Source organism: Salarias fasciatus, chromosome 10 (genome assembly GCF_902148845.1).
Source record: "Salarias fasciatus chromosome 10, fSalaFa1.1, whole genome shotgun sequence".
NCBI classification, from domain to species: Eukaryota; Metazoa; Chordata; class Actinopteri; order Blenniiformes; family Blenniidae; genus Salarias; species Salarias fasciatus.
This window is the reverse complement of record NC_043754.1, coordinates 19,657,838-19,676,874: the sequence shown is the minus strand read 5'-3', so window position 1 is coordinate 19,676,874 and position 19,037 is coordinate 19,657,838. Positions and strand designations below refer to the sequence as shown.

Sequence of the window (19,037 nt, the reverse complement as noted above, 5' to 3'; positions counted from 1 at the left end):
ATTTTGTTTTGTGTCACAATACATTCATGCATGTTATTTTTCAAAGAAAGCAGCATTACAAAGCAATCAAATTGATTGGATTAGGTTTATGTCTGACATTTTTTGGAATAAAAACCCTCAAAATGGTCCAGAATCCAGAAAAATCCACGTTTCAGGACCCTCTTCCATTTTAGGAAAGTCCACTCAACCTGCTTCAATGATTTTAAGGAGAAATTTCAACATTACATAATTCAACTACAATGTATGGCATCAGGGGTGGCCTGAAGTCAGAGGGTGTGTGCCCCCTCCCCGGGGCGCCACCTCAGAAGCACTGCGCCTGTTTCAACCACGACTGGAATGTGAACAGATGAACAGGCTGTCCTCTTTGTTTCTGACGGTTAATTACAGGGATCACAGACGAGGGATTCCCTGACTCACTGTTCACGTTGGGCTTGTCTGCATGTTACTGGAGGTGTTTCCTCGACTTACGCAGTTCATGCACACTAATGTTTTCCATAACCTGGTGGGAAACAAAGAAAGAAGAAGTCTGCATTACAATGTAAGTGATTGTGGATTGGATTAAATCATTTTGACAATTGCATGTAAATTTACCCAAAATTAAAGTTCAGTGCAAATTTTCATTCTCGCAGAATAAACAACAGAGCATACTCCATTAATTTTAAATGATGAAATTTGAAAGAAAAAAAAAACTGTTGAAATCCATTTTGACATGATTATCTTTTACCTCCTTATGCAACGGTTGACCAGCAATATCACTTTTGATCAAATTGATAATGCTGTTACGTGATGCCAAAAGCAGACTTTGCACTTCTCATTGTCTCCTGGCTATAGCTACAAGATGAAACCATATCACATGTAGGTTAACCACCTTATAAAAGTTTACAAGGCAGCTATAAGTCTCTTATCAGCCTCGGAGCTGTTTCTGTGTCAAATGAGAAACACATCTTGGGTCAGCAACACCCTTTACTTGGAGTATTAGATTAGAAAAAAGCTTAAAAGAGTTTTTTTTTTAATTGTCTGTCCACAAAAGATAAAAAACCTTGCAGAACAAGCATAATTGTTTGTTTTTCATACTAAGCAGCAAACCTGAGCTTTACTTGAACATCTTGTTAAAGATCAGTAAAATACTGAGGAGAATGAAACAGCAAGCAAAAACACGTTTATCTCTGTCTCCCCACTTAATGCTGTTTCTACATATCAGCATTCGTGCTTACATGGTCCCGCAGCCAAAGTGCTTTCTGGGCTTTTTCTGGTTTATCAGCTCTGATCTTGCTGAGTAAGTGAAGTCCAACCTTTGACTTGTGTGGACACTTCGCTGTCGAGCTCTCTGCAAGTTTTTCTTTTTTCTTTATTTTCTTTTTTTTTTTTTTGTGGGTGTATGACTGGAAAGGTGCCATGTAGTGTAAAAATATTCCCTGCCAGATCACTCAGAACTGTTTCAGTATTCCTTTTTCACTGCAGATACCTCAATAAATATTCAAACCTCTGAGTAAAAGTAATACTCTCTCAGATAGAGATAAAGCTGCAAGTCATGCACTCAAATCTGCACAAAAGTATTGACTCTAAAAACTTTAAAATGGCAAAAGCCAAAATTAGTCAGACTGACTCATTTCAGAATATTACATGATTCGGGTTGGAGTGGAGTTTAACTGATGTTTGCTCTGAAGTACTTGAGTAAAATCTTTCTTCTCTGACTTTCAGGTAATGTGGTCATACCTGAAGTCTTTGACTGAAAGTCATGCAGTTCACAGTGGCAATGTTCCTCAGTCCAATATTACACAAAAGGTAATTCTGCACCAACTAAACTTTTCACCATTGTCATTCAAATGGTTCAGCTAGCTATATGAATTATGAGCAAAGTTAAATTTCAGATTGTAAAGCTGAATTGCAGCTATTTCCCATATTGAGTGGTGCATGAGCAATGATTGATTAATAAGGTCATGTTTTAAAAATGAACAATTTGGACAATTACTGATCTTTCATGAATTTTTATATTGCAGTTTGAAGGTCAAAACACAAATCTTGTAGTTAACAGTGAGAGCAAATAGCACGTCGTATAACACTAAAGTGGTGCACTGCTGAATGTCTTGTAGACAAATCTTTTACAAACCTCCTGTGAGACTTTCATTCAGTTTCTTGACTTACTTATTCAGCTATATGATGAAAGATATGATTTTAGTAAGTACAGTGCTTTTTGATATGTCTCATCATGTGCATAAGGCCCCGTGAAGTGTTTTTGTGCAGTTTATGAAGCAGGATTGTCAAATTTAAGGCACACGAGCCAAAACCAGCCCAGCAGTCAATCCAACCTGCCTAGAAGGTTGACAACAAAACAAAGGTAGAGTGAAGGCCTTGACTGGGATTTTTCCATAAGTGTAATTTCTCATGTACATACCTGGAATTATGTTTCAGTAATAGTAGTGCATATGATACCACACTGAGACCTGAACCGATTTAAAAAAAAATGGATATAATTAATGTGAGTTAAAGATGAGTTGTGTTTATATTTAAGGTGGAACTATTTTAATCATCAATCATTTTAATCTATAAAGTGTCCTTATATTTCACTAAATACTTTATAACAGTCTAAGATTATTTTAAGATGTGTTGCTTTTTTTTCTCGCAAGACTTGCTTTCTCTTCGCCGTAGAGAGGAGTTGTAATGTTTCTTACTACACATAAACGCACCATCTCTCGCTGGTAGGAGGTGGCGTTCACGGTGCGCAGTGGAAAAACTCTCGCACAAGTCTTCAGTGGAGTGTTGGTGTTTCCCACTGCACTTAAATGCACCGTGGGAGGAGGCGTTCACAGCACCCAGTAAAAAAAAACTCCCGACACTCGCCTTCACTGTTTACTCCTCAGCACGCGCGCAGGTGCGACACGTCCGACAGCGGCAGACACCTCACGCGCCCCCCACTCGCTACGTTCGCCACTTGACTCCAGTTCACCTTAAAGAGGATTTTTTTTTTTTCGCCGTCCGCCTGCCGACATGCCGTCCCTGCGACACTCCTACACCTTGACGGTGCCCGAAGAGCCGGACACTATCTCCCTGGGCAAAGGGGAGCACCGGCGGAAGAGCCCGACGCTGTCCCGGTCCATGCTGATGTCCACGTTCATGGGTCTGATCATCAACCAGGCCAAGGTGAGCGCGCGCCCCTGCACCTCTGCACTTTTGTCCACTCATAATCAACTGGAAAGTCTTCTTAATGCGTCTGCACCGGAAACTACCACTTTAAGAATCAACAGTCAACACTGCTTTTTATGTCATTATTTAAAACAAATTCAGAATTCTAGCTTAGTTAAATTGTGTCACATCATTTCGCACTAAGTAAATGCATCCGTCCTATAAATAAAATAAATCAAATTCCCTAGAAGTTTAAGTTCTTATCTATCTATCTATCTATCTATCTATCCATCTATCACAGATTAAGGTTTCGCAGCACATAAAAACTTGAAGAAGCCTTATGATCTAATCACACGCATCTGCCTTATAAATAATTAAAAATCTGCAGGTTCTAAAATTCCCACTGATGTAGATGTGAAGTGTCTGGAATGTAATTAGAGTAAAACTTAACTGCTGTAATATGTTGAAGAAGTCTCGTTTTGAAATAATGTATGCAAAAGTTGTAAAATTAGCCGTATTTACCGGTGCCCTTCCAAAAATGTGATTTTCATTGAAAATTTTGAACTGTCATAGGCTTAAAATTTCAAGCCTTTTTAGAACTGTATTTGTGGTAATTATTGCACACAGTGGGAAAAGAATGTAGGAAAATCATCATATTCTTGTATAATATTCCCCTATTTGAGATGTGGTGAATTAGTTAGCTGAAATTACTAAAACACTTAAAAAGGGGGGTCAGTTTATGTGTAATAAGTTGGGGGAAAAACTGAACTTTTCTCTCTCTGGCTTGTGACATGTGGGACCAACTGATTCAACATTAACTCTCATTTAGTCAATCAAAACCCAAGTGTTCTCCTGAAAATACTTCACTCACTTACATAACTCTTGTGTAATGTGTAGAAAGACTAAAAAATGTCAAGGCTGTGACTGAAGTTCAGTCAGCGCCCCCATAAGTTTCATTTCAGACTTTGGTTATATAGCTGACTGTAAAAGTTTGGCGTATTTCTGCACAGATGTCGCCGTCAGACTGAAAGCGATGAGCGCCCTCTCATTCACACGCGTCAGCTGAATTTCTGAATGAGTCAGACGAGCAAACGTTGCAGCGGAGTGTCATCATGTTCAGCCTTTTAAAAAGAGTAAACTGTAAAATCTCTCCTAAACAAACCATCCTTCCAGATGGGAGGCCAAAGCAGCGTCTGAACCTGACCTTTCTTTAGTTTTTTTTTTACCAGCGTTTCCAAGGCTGATGGAGTAGGATGTAAACACACTCCGGAACACAGTGTCAGGAGGTTAAGAGCAGCGGCTGCAGTGATCTGAGGGGGGAAGAATTTGAGTGTGACGCTGATTGTGTAACACCGAGAGCTCCTGATAAGGACTGATGCCTGACTGTCACCTTATCGTCGCTCCGGGACATTTTGTTACCACGCCGCGCCGCCCGCACACGTTGGTACGCACCTGAGGCGTCAGCAGGAGGTCACACCGTTCACTCTCGCATCGTCCTTGTTGATGAAAGTGACATAACAGCCCTCATCACTTTAAATAAAAATCATAAACACAAACAAACTGATGCATTTCTCAGCTTCCATGAATTTCCAGTGGAGCTGATTTTTGAACGGATTACATAACAACCTGCTGGATTTTGATTGGAAAAGTGAGTTTGTTGTTAAAGGATTGTGGGAAATTATCTCGTAAGACTACAGTCAATGTCACTTTAAATACGATTTGATTTCTCACTATTACTGGATGGTTGGATTTTGGTTGAGGCTTTTCGAGCTTCTGTCTATTAAAGATAAAATGCTGACTAGTATCTTCTCAAGTGAAAAACAGTTTATTTTCCCAGAAATCTAAGCTGATGTTAATAAGTAACTTGGAATTAAACAAACAGATTTCTTCTCTAAAAATTGCCTGGAAAAAAAAAGTCACATTGCACACAAAGCTAGTGGAATGTCTCATTTTTTATTTGTAATTCAGCGCACTCTAGTGATATTCTCGCAATGATTCGAAGTTTTTGAATTTCAATACTTTTAAACTGATGCATCCAGACAGGGCTGAAAGCGTGTCTGTGGAGGCGCTCACATCTTTTCTCAAGTCTCTTCCAACATCAGGAGTCACTGGAGTTCATTTCTACTCCAGTGTGGAATATCCCAAGCTCTGCTGTCACACTCAAAGATTTATGTTTCTGCTTTGTCCGAGAGCGTGGCAGATAAGAGCGTCACTTGCACAGACACATGTTGCCCGGCCTCGGCTGGACGTGCGGAGAGGCTCGAGAACAGCGCGTTCCCTCGCCTGTGACGGCACTTTGGAGTGGCGCCAACCGGCGCAGGGCGTGCTCGAGATCACCTGAACGCCTTCCTGCGTCGTTTTGGATGGGGCCCTTTTTGAATCAGGGGGCGGCCCGCTGAGCGTGAAGAGTCCCGCCGGTCAGTGCTCGCCGGAGCGGGACTCGCACCATATGGTCAGCTTCAAATAACGGAGAGAAGGAGAGGAGCACACAGAGGGAGAGACGCCAAAAGTGCTGCTAGGCGCTTGTAATGTCAGTGCAGCGCTATTTTAAGGCTTGGAAACGATTGAGACAAAGCATCACACATGCCTACGCTTTATATTATGTTCATATGCAGTCCAGGCTGGGCTGATGGAGGCTCATCTGCTGGATGTGTTTGTGCATGAATCAAGTACTATGAACTCTAAAGCCATAGCTTCTGAGGTTTGAGTTGAGCACACTCCTCAGTGGCAAAGCTGATGTTCACATCAAGGGGAGGATAAAGTCTTCAACCACAGCGTGGAAAAGCCATCAAGTGGATAATTACAACCTCCTAAAGACTCACCGATGGTTTTTCAGGACAATCCTGACATAGTTGACTCATTTAGGTCAGAGTTTTAACCTGCTCTTCAAGGGCAGAGCTAATACTAACACCATCCTCGGACAAAGAGAAGGTGAAAACCTCTAATTACCAAAGTCAGGGAGCGCTAACAAGAGGAAAATTACAACCTCCAAAAGATGTGCCCCGGCCACAGCCCTGACACTTTGCACTTTCCTCTGCAAGGAACCGAGTAGCTGTGAAGCTAAACACCGATTAGTTCATTATTTTCAAGAGACTGGATCAAACTGTCGGTTTGTTTGTTTCTTGCATCACTTGCAGCTCACTTCAGTCTGTCCTGCTCTCTCTTTACCAATGCTGCTCCTTGTTCACTGGTTGAACAAGTTATCCTTTTTCTGTAGTAAAGCTGAGAAATCCAGCCAATAGCAACACAGGTTGACAAAACTGACACTAATAGATGTCTTACATCAGGTGCCTATTGGTGTCACAGTCATTATAGTCACGGTTTGAAACCCCCTGCCTTACGTAATCATTTCAGGGCGTTCTGTGTATTATTCGGACACTCGTTGCAGATTGAGGTCAACAAGCCTGTTTCACCAGGTTTCCCAGCAGGACTCGAACCGTAGCTCCAGGAGGCTCTGTGTTTGCGCTGGCCGGGGGCAGTGACGTAAAACAGCACCCTTATTTCTGCTTCCCTCTGGATGTTTCTGCCTCAGCGCTGCTCTCTCCACACCGGGCGTCAGCAGAGGCGGCGGTGTGTGACGGCGCCGGGTCGTCATGTTACACCGTTACTATGTTCACTCATTCAGAAGCCGCAGGTCACAAGCCTGGCAATGTAAATATGTCATCACCACGGCCAGCACACACACACACACACACACACACACACACACACACACACACACACACACACACACACACACACTGGATGTTCCTCCTCATTAGATGTGTGCAGCTGGACGAGGCTTATTGAGAATCAATAACAGGACAATGTTGTTGAACCTTGTATTCTCCAGTTCATTAATAATTGGTTTCTATAAAGTTAAATCTTGCTGACACGTGTCTTTCAGCTGTGCAAGAAATGCTGTATTTTTTGAGTTGATGTGTGACATTCTGGAAAGCACAGATACTCAGTAACGATACAAACCCCTTGTTTATGTCACCAAGTGAAAAATTAACAGCATCCTCCATATGTATTCTTATTCTCTCCATCACAGCACTAAAGTCTGTATTTCAATCCTTCAAACGGGTTTCTAAAGAGAACGAAGTGAAGCTGCAGAGATGGAATAATTCAAACTCAATGCCAAAATATTTTGCATGAAAACTAAAAGTTTAAAATTAGATTCATTAGTAATCAGAAAATGAGTTGAATTCTGACTCGTCACTGATGGCTGCAAAATATTTGCACACAGTGTTTCCAGCTCGGAGGGTGTGTGGTCAAAACTGAAGCAGGCGATCCGTGAAAGTTCACACAAACAAGCTGCGTCATGCACGTTCTCAGAAGAGCTTCCCCCCCCATGCCGGCTTCACGTCATGGCGCCGGTGATGCACAGAGGCGCTGGCATCCGCCGCGCATACCTTCCAATGTGAAGGTCACATGTTCTGGAGGAAGTGAATGGCGTTCATTCCTTTCAGGTTCATTCACGCGTGTGCGATTTGAGTTCGCTGCGACACGTTGACACGTGCGGCAGAGGAAGAGGGCGTTCATCTGTGTGGTTGAGTTCGGGGAACTTGTGGTTCGTGTCTTTTCAAAGGCATTTCTGCTATGTCCTGGTTAGACCTGTCTTTGGTTTTGATGTAACGTGTTTTATAGTGTAGTGTATGAACTTCACAGTGTTCTTTCTCTTTTTCTTCATGTGGGGCCTTGCTTGTCACACTTTGTACCCGACACGCTTACATCTAATGCCAAATATGTTCATAAGCTGAGCCTGAATGCAAAAATGAGATCATGTTGATGAAGTATGGTTTTTAGCTGTTTTTCCTGCTGTGCGCTCCATCCTCAAGTTATCTTCTCTCTCTCTTTGTGCAGAACAAGAGTCCTCAGGGCCTGGTGGGTTTGAGGAACCTGGGAAACACCGTGAGTGTCTATTTGACAAACAGCCACTCGTCCGCCCCTCAGTCTGGATTTTTCTGTAATCCTCCTGTTTTTCTTTTTGCTTTCTGTTAGTGCTTCATGAACTCCATCTTACAATGCCTGAGCAACACCTCGGAGCTGAGGGACTACTGCCTGAGAAACGTCCACCGCACGGACCTCAGCAACAGCTGCCGGGCCGACGCCACTCTCACAGAAGGTAGGATGCACCTTTGAGCTCCCCCGGCATCTTTATCAGGGATGAGTCATTTTATGGAGCACAAGTAGGTCATGCTCTCACTTTTATAATGCTCTGTCAACGTAGCCTTTGAGGAAAATGTACAATTTCCTGCAGAAACCTCAGCTTTTTATGTGTGTTTGTGCATTTTAATTGAAATGTCGTTAAAATGTCGTCGCACGACAAAACATAAAACAAGGTGCTAAAAGTAAAATGCCAAAACAGTCAAAATGACAAGAGTTAAAACAGCTAAAACATGAAAATGAAGTATTTAAATTGTAGTTCTTATGTTCAATGTTGAATTTCAGCACTGCAGCGCCAGACATTTCTTCTCATTTCATTTCCTCTTCTTCCTCCAGAGTTTGCGAAGCTGACTCAAAGCCTGTGGACGTCTCTGAACACCGAGGCCATCTGTCCGTCTGACTTCAGAGCCCAGATCCAGAAATACGCTCCTAAATTTGCCGGCTGCAAGTGAGTATTCCCCCCCGTTCTGTGAGAGAGTCGTGCGAGTTCAGCTATTGGCGACGGCGCCCGGTTTAACTGTCGACCCGGTCGCTCCGCAGTCAGCAGGACGCCCAGGAGTTTCTCCGCTTCTTACTGGACGGCCTCCACAACGAGGTGAACAGAGTGACCGTCTGCTGCAAGGTGCCGGCCGAGGACTTCGACCACCTCCCGTAAGACACCCACCCGTCGTCCCCGCCACCAATCGGTCACTCATAACCCGCCGCGTTTGGCGACTTGTAACGCTTTTGTAATGACAGTTGAAGTCATTCATTTGCTTGGTTTCGTTCGCAGTGACGAAGAGAAGGGGAAGCGGATGTGGAACATGTACCTGCAGAGGGAGGACAGCAAAGTAGTGGGTGAGTTACTTTTCCCGGATGTCTCTTGAACCTTTAAAACACACATGCATGTTTAATGTGACTTTTTTTTTTCCCCTCTTCTTCCTCCATTTTGCTTTGCAGATCTATTTGTGGGACAGCTGAAAAGCTCTCTGACCTGCACCGTTTGCGGCTTTCGCTCCACCGTGTTTGATCCATTTTGGGACCTTTCGATACCCATTGCACAGGTTAGACACACACACACACACACACACACACACAGTCAGCCCCGCAAATAGAAACTGTATAAATAGTTTAGATTCAACACTTGTACAAGCTTGCAGCAGTTTCTGATTGTAAACCTGTGTGCATGTAAGAGTAGCTCGTTTCGATGGCGTCGGAACTGTGTTTGAGGTGTGTCTTTTGTGCCTCCACAGAAGGAGTCGGGTGAGGTGACTCTCAAAGACTGCCTGAGGCTCTTTACCAAGGAAGATGTGCTGGATGGAGAAGAGAGACCAGTAAGTAAAGATGAATAAAATCGCACAAATCAGAAGAGTTTGCAGCCGTGCATTACACAGCAGCTGCTCACACGCTGGAACTCCCCTCTTTTTCAGACGTGCACCAAATGCAAAGCCAGAAGGAAATGCACCAAGAGGTTCAGCATCCAGAAGTTCCCACAGATTCTCGTACTTCGTATCCTTTCCTCAGATTGTTGCATCTGAATGCTAACCTTGAGTGAAGTCACTTTTTGTAATGAAAACTGAGATTTTTCTGCACTTTTTCAGACTGCGTGTTTGCAAAAACACACACATTTAAAATCATTTAGCTAGAGTGGATGTCTAAGCTTGACATTTATAAATTGATGACAGATACAATATATTTGTGCTTATTACTGTCAGCTCTTAGGTCTGAGGACCTGAAAAAGCCCATGCATGCAGAGAAAGGTTTTTTTTTCTTTTTCTGTACTCCATCTGCTTGGCAGCCGTTTCTCCTCCTTGACTTCACGCCCTCCTTCAGATCTGAAGCGTTTCTCAGACTCCAACGTTCGAGCCAACAAACTCTCCACTTACGTAAACTTCCCTCTGAAAGACCTGGACCTGCGGGAGTTCTCCTCAGAAAGCGGCGGTGAGTGTTTAGTCGGTGTTAAAACACGGCCCGATCTGACCGAGCAGTCCAGGGTGACGACGGTGTTGTCGTGTGTGTGTGCGTTGCAGAGCGTCCCGTGTACAACCTGTACGCCGTATCAAACCACACTGGGAACACTCTGGGAGGCCATTACACGGCGTACTGCAGGAACCCGGCGCTCGGGGAGTGGTACAGCTACAATGACTCCAGGTATCGGCTCGCACATCATCGGATTACCTCACGTATCACCTTATCAGGCTGTCCTGTCCTATTTTATCCCGCACGTACCTGCAATTAACCCCTTATCAGACTGTCGGTTGTTTTATTGCTGCCTAGTTTCTGCAAAGACGAATATTAAACTAAAGCCTTTTTAAAAATACATGATGGAATCATCAAGCTGTACATTTGAGATAGGATTTAAAAGTTTTTGATGAATTTTCTGCGAAGGTTTTGAATGAGAATGACTTGATTTCATTGATGTCATTCAGGGTGTGTCATTTTTTATGAGGCTGTAAACCAAACATTAGGATTGAGATGAACTGCTGACCTGATCAGGGTCGACCTCTGTCAGCTGAGATCACCTCCAGCTGCAACTAAAACTAAAACCAAAGAGAAGAGGAACGGGGTCAGATCGATTCAGCTTCAGTCACACCTCCCAGAAAATATCCACTTAGTTAGATTCTGGATTAAAATATTGAATTATCTTCAGTTTTAACGAAAACTATCAAACAGGATTTGAACACTTTACATGCCAGTGTCAGTTTAACTTTCATCACGGGGATTTCTTTTTCTCAAACCATTCATCGAAACAAAAACTGTGGTTTATGAACCACAACAAAGAAATGTCTCAACACGTCTCCTGCTGTTCACAAGCTGATTTGCTGTCTGCTGAGGAACGGCGTCCCGCTCAACGTCGGGTCGTTACGGAGCTACGAGCCTCTGGGGTTGGTACAGGTCGCTCCATTTGAGGTCGTCCATCTCCGGCAGCCGCTCCCGGATGACGCGACCTCGATGACGCTCGATGAAATGAGGCCGGCGTCGTTCACGCAGGGACGAAATGACTGCGTTAATGACGCCGTCCGGGTAGCACTGTGCGTCTCCGTCGTCGTCTCTGCGCGTTGTGAATGGAGCTTCATCTTGAGTTGCATTGGTCAGAATGAGGCGGGTGTAGGTTCATCCTGAAATTTCACCCGAACGCCGAATATCCCGCAGAGTTTATCAGACTGGCATTTAAAGGGTACAGATCATCATAATTATTCATTATTTAACAGTTTTGAAAAGAACTGAAGATTATCAAAAGACTTAATTTAAGTACTTTTTTCAAAAGGAATAAAATGTGGATTCCAAGAAAGTCAAATGATAGCCAGATGAAAAGGGAACAATTCACCAAAAACAACAAAAAAGTCTGCAAATTGTTTTTTTTTTTTGACTCAATAAAAACAGTTTTTAATGCAGCATTTTTCTGAAATACAGGAAGTAGTGAGACTAATTTACAGATATCTTGAGGTCTGAATTATGAAATCTGAAATACTACACATTAAATCCATGCAATAGATTTTTAAATTGCTTTAATACATTATGAAAGTTGAGAAAAGAAAAAAAACATGACAACATAACTCCCATGCATTTCCAAGCACGCTTAAAACAGACAGGTTTCTAATCACTTAAATTCCTTTGTTAAAGGTTCAAAGTCTGCCATTTATTTGTACATGCACTGACAACATTTTGATATCTGTAGATTTACTTTTGTCGACTGATACAGCAAATAAGATTAGTGAATAACTATCGATAAAAGACATTCGGATTTGACAGCTCTGGATAGTATTTGATGAACTGATATTTAAATAGAGAAACAGTCATTTCATCTTGTGTGTGTGTGTGTGTGTGTGTGCGTGCAGGGTGAGCCCCATGTCCTCCAGCCAGGTCCGCAGCGCCAACGCCTACGTCCTCTTCTACGAGCTGGCTTCCTCCTCCTCGTCCTCCTCCTCCTCCTCCTCCTCTTCCTCCTCCTTAAACATCAAATACCAGACGTGTCGACTTTAAACTCTGCAGAGGAGCAGCGAGGAGCTGCAGCACTGACTCAATGAGGGACGGGACTCCGCCTGCATGGAGGGAGCGCCACCTGCTGGAGAGCAGAAACTCTGCCACAAACTGTGAACCTGGAGCTCAACCACGTCCGGCCATCCATCACTCCGCTCTTAACAAAAGCAAATTTACGCTTCCGGATGTCGAGATCAAGTGGAACTGAAGCGACGTTGGGGAAAATGTGACTTCCATTTTTGGAAAATCTTTAAAACAATTATCTGTGTGTCAAATGCTGCTTGTAACATTCAGCAGTTTTGTCTTTTTATTCTGAGAAAAGTGATTTTTCTTTTTCCCTCCCAAACTGTGGATTATTAATCTGAAGGACATTAACCTACTGCAAGGTGTAATTTATTCTATTTAATACGAAGTCAGAGTGCGTCCTGTACTCCTGAGAAGATTTGTTTTGTAGTTTTCTGTCACAGTGTATTTTTGTACAGTATTTATGGACTGCACAGCTGATGTGTGGAAAAGTCGAGCTGTGACAACGCATCAACGCTTCTTCCTGGAATGATGTTGCTGAGTTAAATGATTAAAGTCGTCAGTAACGGACACTGTGAAGTGTTGACTCATCAGACTTTCTGGGTCAGGAATCTAACGGGTATGAACACTAAGGCAGCAGAAAGTCAATTTGAATACAATCAAGTGAGATCAATGATGAATCAGTGATGAAAGTTACTTTGTCATTCATTCAGTTATGTGTCCAAAATTGTCTCAGAGCATTTGACAATCAGGAATTGCATGAAAGAAATAGACCACAAAAGTCATTCTGAGAGCTGAGGCAGATAATGTAATGGAAATAACTAATCTGACATCATTTTAAACAGCAGCCACTCATTTTTCTTTCAAATAAATTCAGTAATAAAGTAATCTGAAGTCAGTCTAATTTGTTGTCTCGTCGAAAAGTGATTATAAAGTCCGTCATAACATTACCTGTGAAATCAGTGCTTCATTCAATGTTTTGGGTTGCAAAGTTTGGGGCGAGGACCCCATACGGGCCACCGGTTACATGGATATAGGCCTTTCGTTTTTCAATCTGATGACTCTCAATAAATATCACTGATCAGGTAAAAGCACAGCAGTCTGATTGATGTCAAAATCTCTGGGGAACTTCCTACATTCCTGCTGAGAAGCTCCCAGTTCCACGTTCAAATACATTTTACCATTGCTTGTTACCTACTGACCAACTCAACAAACCCAAAGAAACCGAACTACGGCACTTTGGAGGGTTTAGCATGACTGTTTTTAGTTAAAGGTGAATGTTATTTATTTATAGAAATATCTCTGCTGACTGCTGAGCTGCAGGGCTTTAAAAAGGGTTTAGAAAGATGCATTATTACAGAGATTTTACCAGATGATACACTGGATATTGTTAACAAAAAAAAAAAAAAAAAAAGCAGGAGTTTACTGCCTTGTTTTCCTTCCTCGTCCAAAGCCTAATCCTTTTATGTAAGTGGTTCTATCCTGAACGAACCTTTACGACGACGTGCCAGTGGTGTGTCGCTGAGTGTAAAACGGTTCGTTTTGCTTCATAACACTGATTCCTTTGAGCTGAACGCCGCTCGGAGGTGGGTGAGTTCGCACTGCCTGCCGGGAACTTTTCAGGTTAAAGGAGCAGATTAAGGCCTGATTGGATTTATGGCAGAAACCCCCCTGACCTACATTACGCTGGACCGCCTGACCTCCGCCGCTAGAGGGCGCTGTGCGCACTAGGTCCTGCCCTTTAGGCTGTGCTGATTGAACTTTGGTACATGGCATGCTTATTTTAGTGCTCAGGTTTCAATATAATCCAACACTTTTAAGATTATTTGAAATATAAAATGCAATATAGGAGTCAATTTCTATAAAAGACATGTTTTGGGGTTGGAGTTGTTTCAGAGATTTGTGGGGGGAAAAAATGACACAAAAATGTGTCCTCTGACAGACAGGATGACATTTTTGTGACTCTGCCACACTCGCATTTGCTCGCCCCTCGCAAAGAAGGTGTTTATCTTAAAAGGGATGCTCATTTGTTTTTTCAACATTATTCTTTTGATCTAAGGAAAAAAAATGAATTTGGATGTAAAAGTTTGTCAAAGGAGAGACTTGTTGCACAAAGAATGACAGACAAATGAAGAGGAAAAGAGAAAACTGGAATATATATTGAGGGCTGAGGGTTTAATTTGCTCTTTGCAGCACGTCTGCACAATACACCGTCAAACCATTAACCCGGCCTGGTTTCCTGTGCTCTCCCCCCACCGTCGCCCCCCTCTCCTCACTGAGTAAACTCTTATTCTTGAGCCGCTGAGCTTGTTAACGCCTGACGGAGGAGTGTATGCATGTGAGTGTCTGTGATTAGGTTTCCAGAGCCTGGACAGACGATCTCTTTGTGACGAGTAAAGATCTGGTGATCGGGGTAGGGGTGGGGGCGAGTGTTGTTGCAGCTGTAACACAAACTGTCCAGATCCATGCGGGCGATGGGATGGATGCCATCGCGGCTCTGCAGGCCGGGGATCCGGTCTCATCGGACTGGTTTTACCGTCACGTTGTTGTAAAACTGGATGACTCTCACACTCTGACTCTAAACTCACATTCTGACAGATCTGACAACAGGTGTGTGGCTTCATGCTCGACTTCCTGCCTTTCACATTCAGGCCCCGTTTGTCACAAATTGTGACACATTTTTGCATTGTATTGTCATACATTTCATTTACTCCGTATAATAAGAAAACAATAATAAGAGAATTTCACTCTGTTCCTCCGATCGATTCATTCTTTCTTCCTTTGGTCTGATAACCTCCTCTGTGTTTGAGGAGAAACTGAGTGAATGTTTCCTGAACAATCCATTTTCTCTTTTCTTTGTCTTTAATGATAAACTAGCGTTTTTTTCCCCCCACTGCACTTTGGACCCAGTTCCAAGTGCAGAATGTGAGTCTCTGACTCTAAAGTCCAGCTCAGCTGAATCCTGATGAGCTTCTTGTGTTTTTCAGTTTATCTGCAATTTAAATATGAAGACAATAGTAGGAATAGAACAGTATTTTTCAGTTGGGATCTACCACTGGCCTCCAAATTTCAAATCACTGCTTTTCTGGAAGGCAAACTTTTAAAGCGTTCAATGTATCTTGGCTTCAGGAGTATTGATAGGTGGGTATTACGATATTGAAGGAGCATTAAAAATACTGCAAATGCAATAGCTTCATTTAATAATATAATAATTTCTTGGAAATATACATATTTGTGTAATTTAACACAAAAATCTTGTTTCTTCTCACAGTAATTTGTGATTTGTAAATTAAAATCTGTCTGGCTCGACTCAAATATAACACAGTTTTCAAATAAGTAAAGTTACTGATTAGTCACAAATAAGGCATTTTTTATTCGGTGTTTCAACTGTAATTAACTGCTTGAATTGAGTTTTGAATAATGGTGTAATTGCATGTCATTAAAAGTAAAGAGTGAAATGGCATTTATTCAAAATATTAGATACATTTTCCAGAGAGTGTACAGAATAGAATTAAATCATTGTTTGGGGAAAAAAAAAAATCATTTCAGGTTTCGAGTGGAATTACTTTTGCTAAGAGTCTGTGTGATCTTATAATGACATTTTCCTCTTAAAATAATGAAAAAAGTGCAGCGTTTATTAAAAAAAAATCCTATATTGAGGCCCTGTGTTGTTTATAGGTTTAATATTCATATACTTTCAGTATAACCTTAAAATAAGCTGCTAAACCAAAAGTAGTCAAGATGTTGCTAATTCCACTGATGCATTTTTAATTGAAAATGCACATTTTAAGCTTCTATCATTCCAAATTATTATAAATGGCATTCTGTCTAACTTAAAATTTACCATTAGCATATCCAGTACTACAGAGACGGCACTAGAAGATGGAGGTAATAGCTCGGGATAAAGAGAGAGAGACTCATTACTGCCTCCAAATGGAAAAAAAAAATGTTATTACTTCATTTTTACATGCTGCGCCTTTAACTGAATCTACACTAAAAATGATGCAGATTTAATGCAGGTTTAACCCTTAAGATGGAAACTATCTGGCATGAAAACCTTATAAAATATGTCTTATCCCACAATATGAAATGTTTTGAACAACGATTGATTTCATTTGTAGAAATTTAATGAAATCTCTTCCAGTGTCTTTCCTCTGACCAGTTAAATGTTTCATCTCATTTACATATCCACTTGTTGTTCTTGTTTCTTTTTCTTTTAGGCCTTCCAAACAATATAATACAACCATTCAGAGTGGCGTCCTAAGCGGCTGTTAGATTTTTCCGGTGTACTTCAGCACTCCAAAGACACCACCGCCTGAAAAAGAGAAAGAGAAACAATAGTGATTTTGCCTTTTTTTTTTTTTTTTTTTTGCGGAAACTGGATTTTCAGACTAATGAAAATGAATGCTCATGCAAGACCGATCAATACTGACAATAATGTATCATGTAATTTAACACTGAATACGAGAGGATCTTAGTTTTGTTGTTTTACCTCATAAAAACATGATGGCACAATTTTACACCCGCTATTTTAACTGCATATCTAAAATACTACAATTCATGACAAAAAAATGGAGAAATTTAGTTGAAATGTGAAAAAAAAAATTACACTGGTGCTATGTTTCTTGATAAATTAACCTTTTATAATGGTCTGAGCTTCCAATCTGTAAAATGTTCAATATTCTATTTTCACAACTTGTAGATTTTTTTTCACTTTTTCTCTTGAAAATAGTGAGTGCAAGCTTGTATTCAGATGCTGAGAAGTATTGAGGGAGTGGTAGCGTTAAAGAAAAAAAAAACCCTCCTCCTCACTGCTGCATCCTTGTTAATGTTTAACAGGAAGAGGCGAGGCGCTGCCTAGAGTTCGAGCTTGGCTCCTACCAATCAGAGCCACCCCTGCGATGGTGCCGATGGCGATGCCCGCTACGGCGCCGTCCGAGAGCGCGTTGGAGCCCAGATCGCCGGCCTGCTCCGGGGTGCGTGACGACGGCGTGCTCTCGGTGGCGGTGGCGTTGGCGGTCTGGGTGTTTGCTGTGGTCGTTCCGTTGCTCACGTCTGCAGCCGATGAGTTGGTGGGCGTGATGGTTGACTGGTTGGACTGGAGCAGGGTGGAGGGGAGAGCTGCGGGGGTCGTGCTCTGTGCTGCAGCTCTATATTCAAACGCTTTAGAAATGCAGAATCATAAAACATGCTGCACGGTGAAATTGTTACATTTATAATTGAACTTTAACATTTGGAATGTGGGTGTGTGTGTGTGTGTTAACCTCTTCAGAATGGGGGTCAGAGTCAGAAAAGATAAGCTTGTTCTTTTTCTCTAATGTCTTTTAATCAATCAAGAAAAGTAAAACATAGATGACTAACTGAGACACGACGAACACTCTCTGCATTTATGACTCTGCGTGTGACCTTTGACCTCCACCTTCGATCCAGTCCACCACCACTCAACCTCTCCTTTGTTCTCCAGGGAAAAACTGAACTGAAATAGTAATATTTAATCAGATTCCATCAAAAATGGCCAAAAATTTAAACTTCTGTTGTTAATGGAATTCAGTGTTTGTTTCATAATCAAATAGTTCAGTTTGTCTCAGACTTTTGATAGAAGTTGAATATATGTGGTGATTAAACTGTTAACAAACTGAATTACATTAACAATAATCAGAATGTATACATATATGTGTATATATACATATATGTGTGTGTGTATGTATGTATGTATGTATGTATATGTGTGTGTGTATGTATGTATGTATATATTGTGCATGTAAAAAACAAATAAGTTATGAGTGTATGTTGTATAAGGTAAACCAGTATATAAGGTTGTATCTATAAGTAGACAAGCGTAGATGCAAATGTATAATTGTCTATTTATATTATCACAATGCACGAATTGATGAAGCATCCGAGAAAAGACAACTGCGTGCAGCTGTAAATATTGGTTAAAAAGGGGGTGGGCGCTTAATAAGTTTTACTTCTTCCCACTCCCTTTCGAGCTTCTTGTTTTTTTTGTGTTTTTATTCTTTCTTTCTTCCTTCTTTTTTTGTGTTGAAAAATGGGCAAAGTACTTTTTATAACATGTACTAACTTTAATTTGTAAAAGCTCGAAATAAATTCATCATCATCATCATCATCATCGTCAATGTCTGTTTGCATGTGCACATGACAACACGGTCCGCACTTTTTCCTCTTTCACCAGCGTTAAGTTGAATTTTTAGACAAAAAACACAGTTTTTACACTCGTGTCTGTGTTTCTATTTAAGTTGAAATGTGAGTACTTTTTCTAGCATTCTTTAATAACAAATCATACATTAACACCTTGAATTATTGTCAAATAAATGATTTATCCGAGTGAAAACACTTCTGGCAACTTTTACGCAAAGTAAAATGTTTCTCAGTAGAACCTGTCAGTTTAATTGTAATTCATCAGTGATTTCTATTTTAAGCACAAACATATATGTTCCCCATCTGATTTATGCAGAAATTTTTTTTACTTTTAATTCATGTAGATGAAATAATGTGAAATGTTGTCTTAAAAGTGATTATTAGCAGGTAACAGTGGTATCTTCAACTCTTAATTTCTATTCCCAAACCCCTGTAAACTCAAACTGACCTCATGTTCACATCAGGTGTTATTTAAATGGGGCGTTCCTCAGTAAATACTCCTAAATTGTATGTAAAGGCAATAAAACATACCTGTGCCAATAAAGCAAAGGGTCAACAGGAGAAGCCGGGTTTCCATTGTTTCACAGTTATTTATGGGTGTGAGGAAAGAATCTGTCCTGAAA

At 41.3% G+C, this 19,037-nt stretch overlaps 1 protein-coding gene across 1 annotated transcript; it reads left to right on the top strand.

Annotated features, from left to right (window-relative positions):
• Positions 1 to 2,866: 2,866 nt before the first annotated feature.
• On the top strand, positions 2,867 to 13,143 carry LOC115395768 (ubiquitin carboxyl-terminal hydrolase 2-like). The gene is made up of 12 exons (XM_030101412.1): positions 2,867 to 3,141; positions 7,969 to 8,016; positions 8,107 to 8,230; positions 8,608 to 8,719; positions 8,812 to 8,922; positions 9,044 to 9,108; positions 9,211 to 9,314; positions 9,504 to 9,584; positions 9,681 to 9,759; positions 10,084 to 10,191; positions 10,281 to 10,401; positions 12,090 to 13,143. Exons 1-12 carry the CDS (start codon positions 2,989 to 2,991, stop codon positions 12,232 to 12,234), a joined length of 1,251 nt encoding a protein of 416 aa, XP_029957272.1. The 5' UTR covers positions 2,867 to 2,988; the 3' UTR covers positions 12,235 to 13,143.
• Positions 13,144 to 19,037: the final 5,894 nt, after the last annotated feature.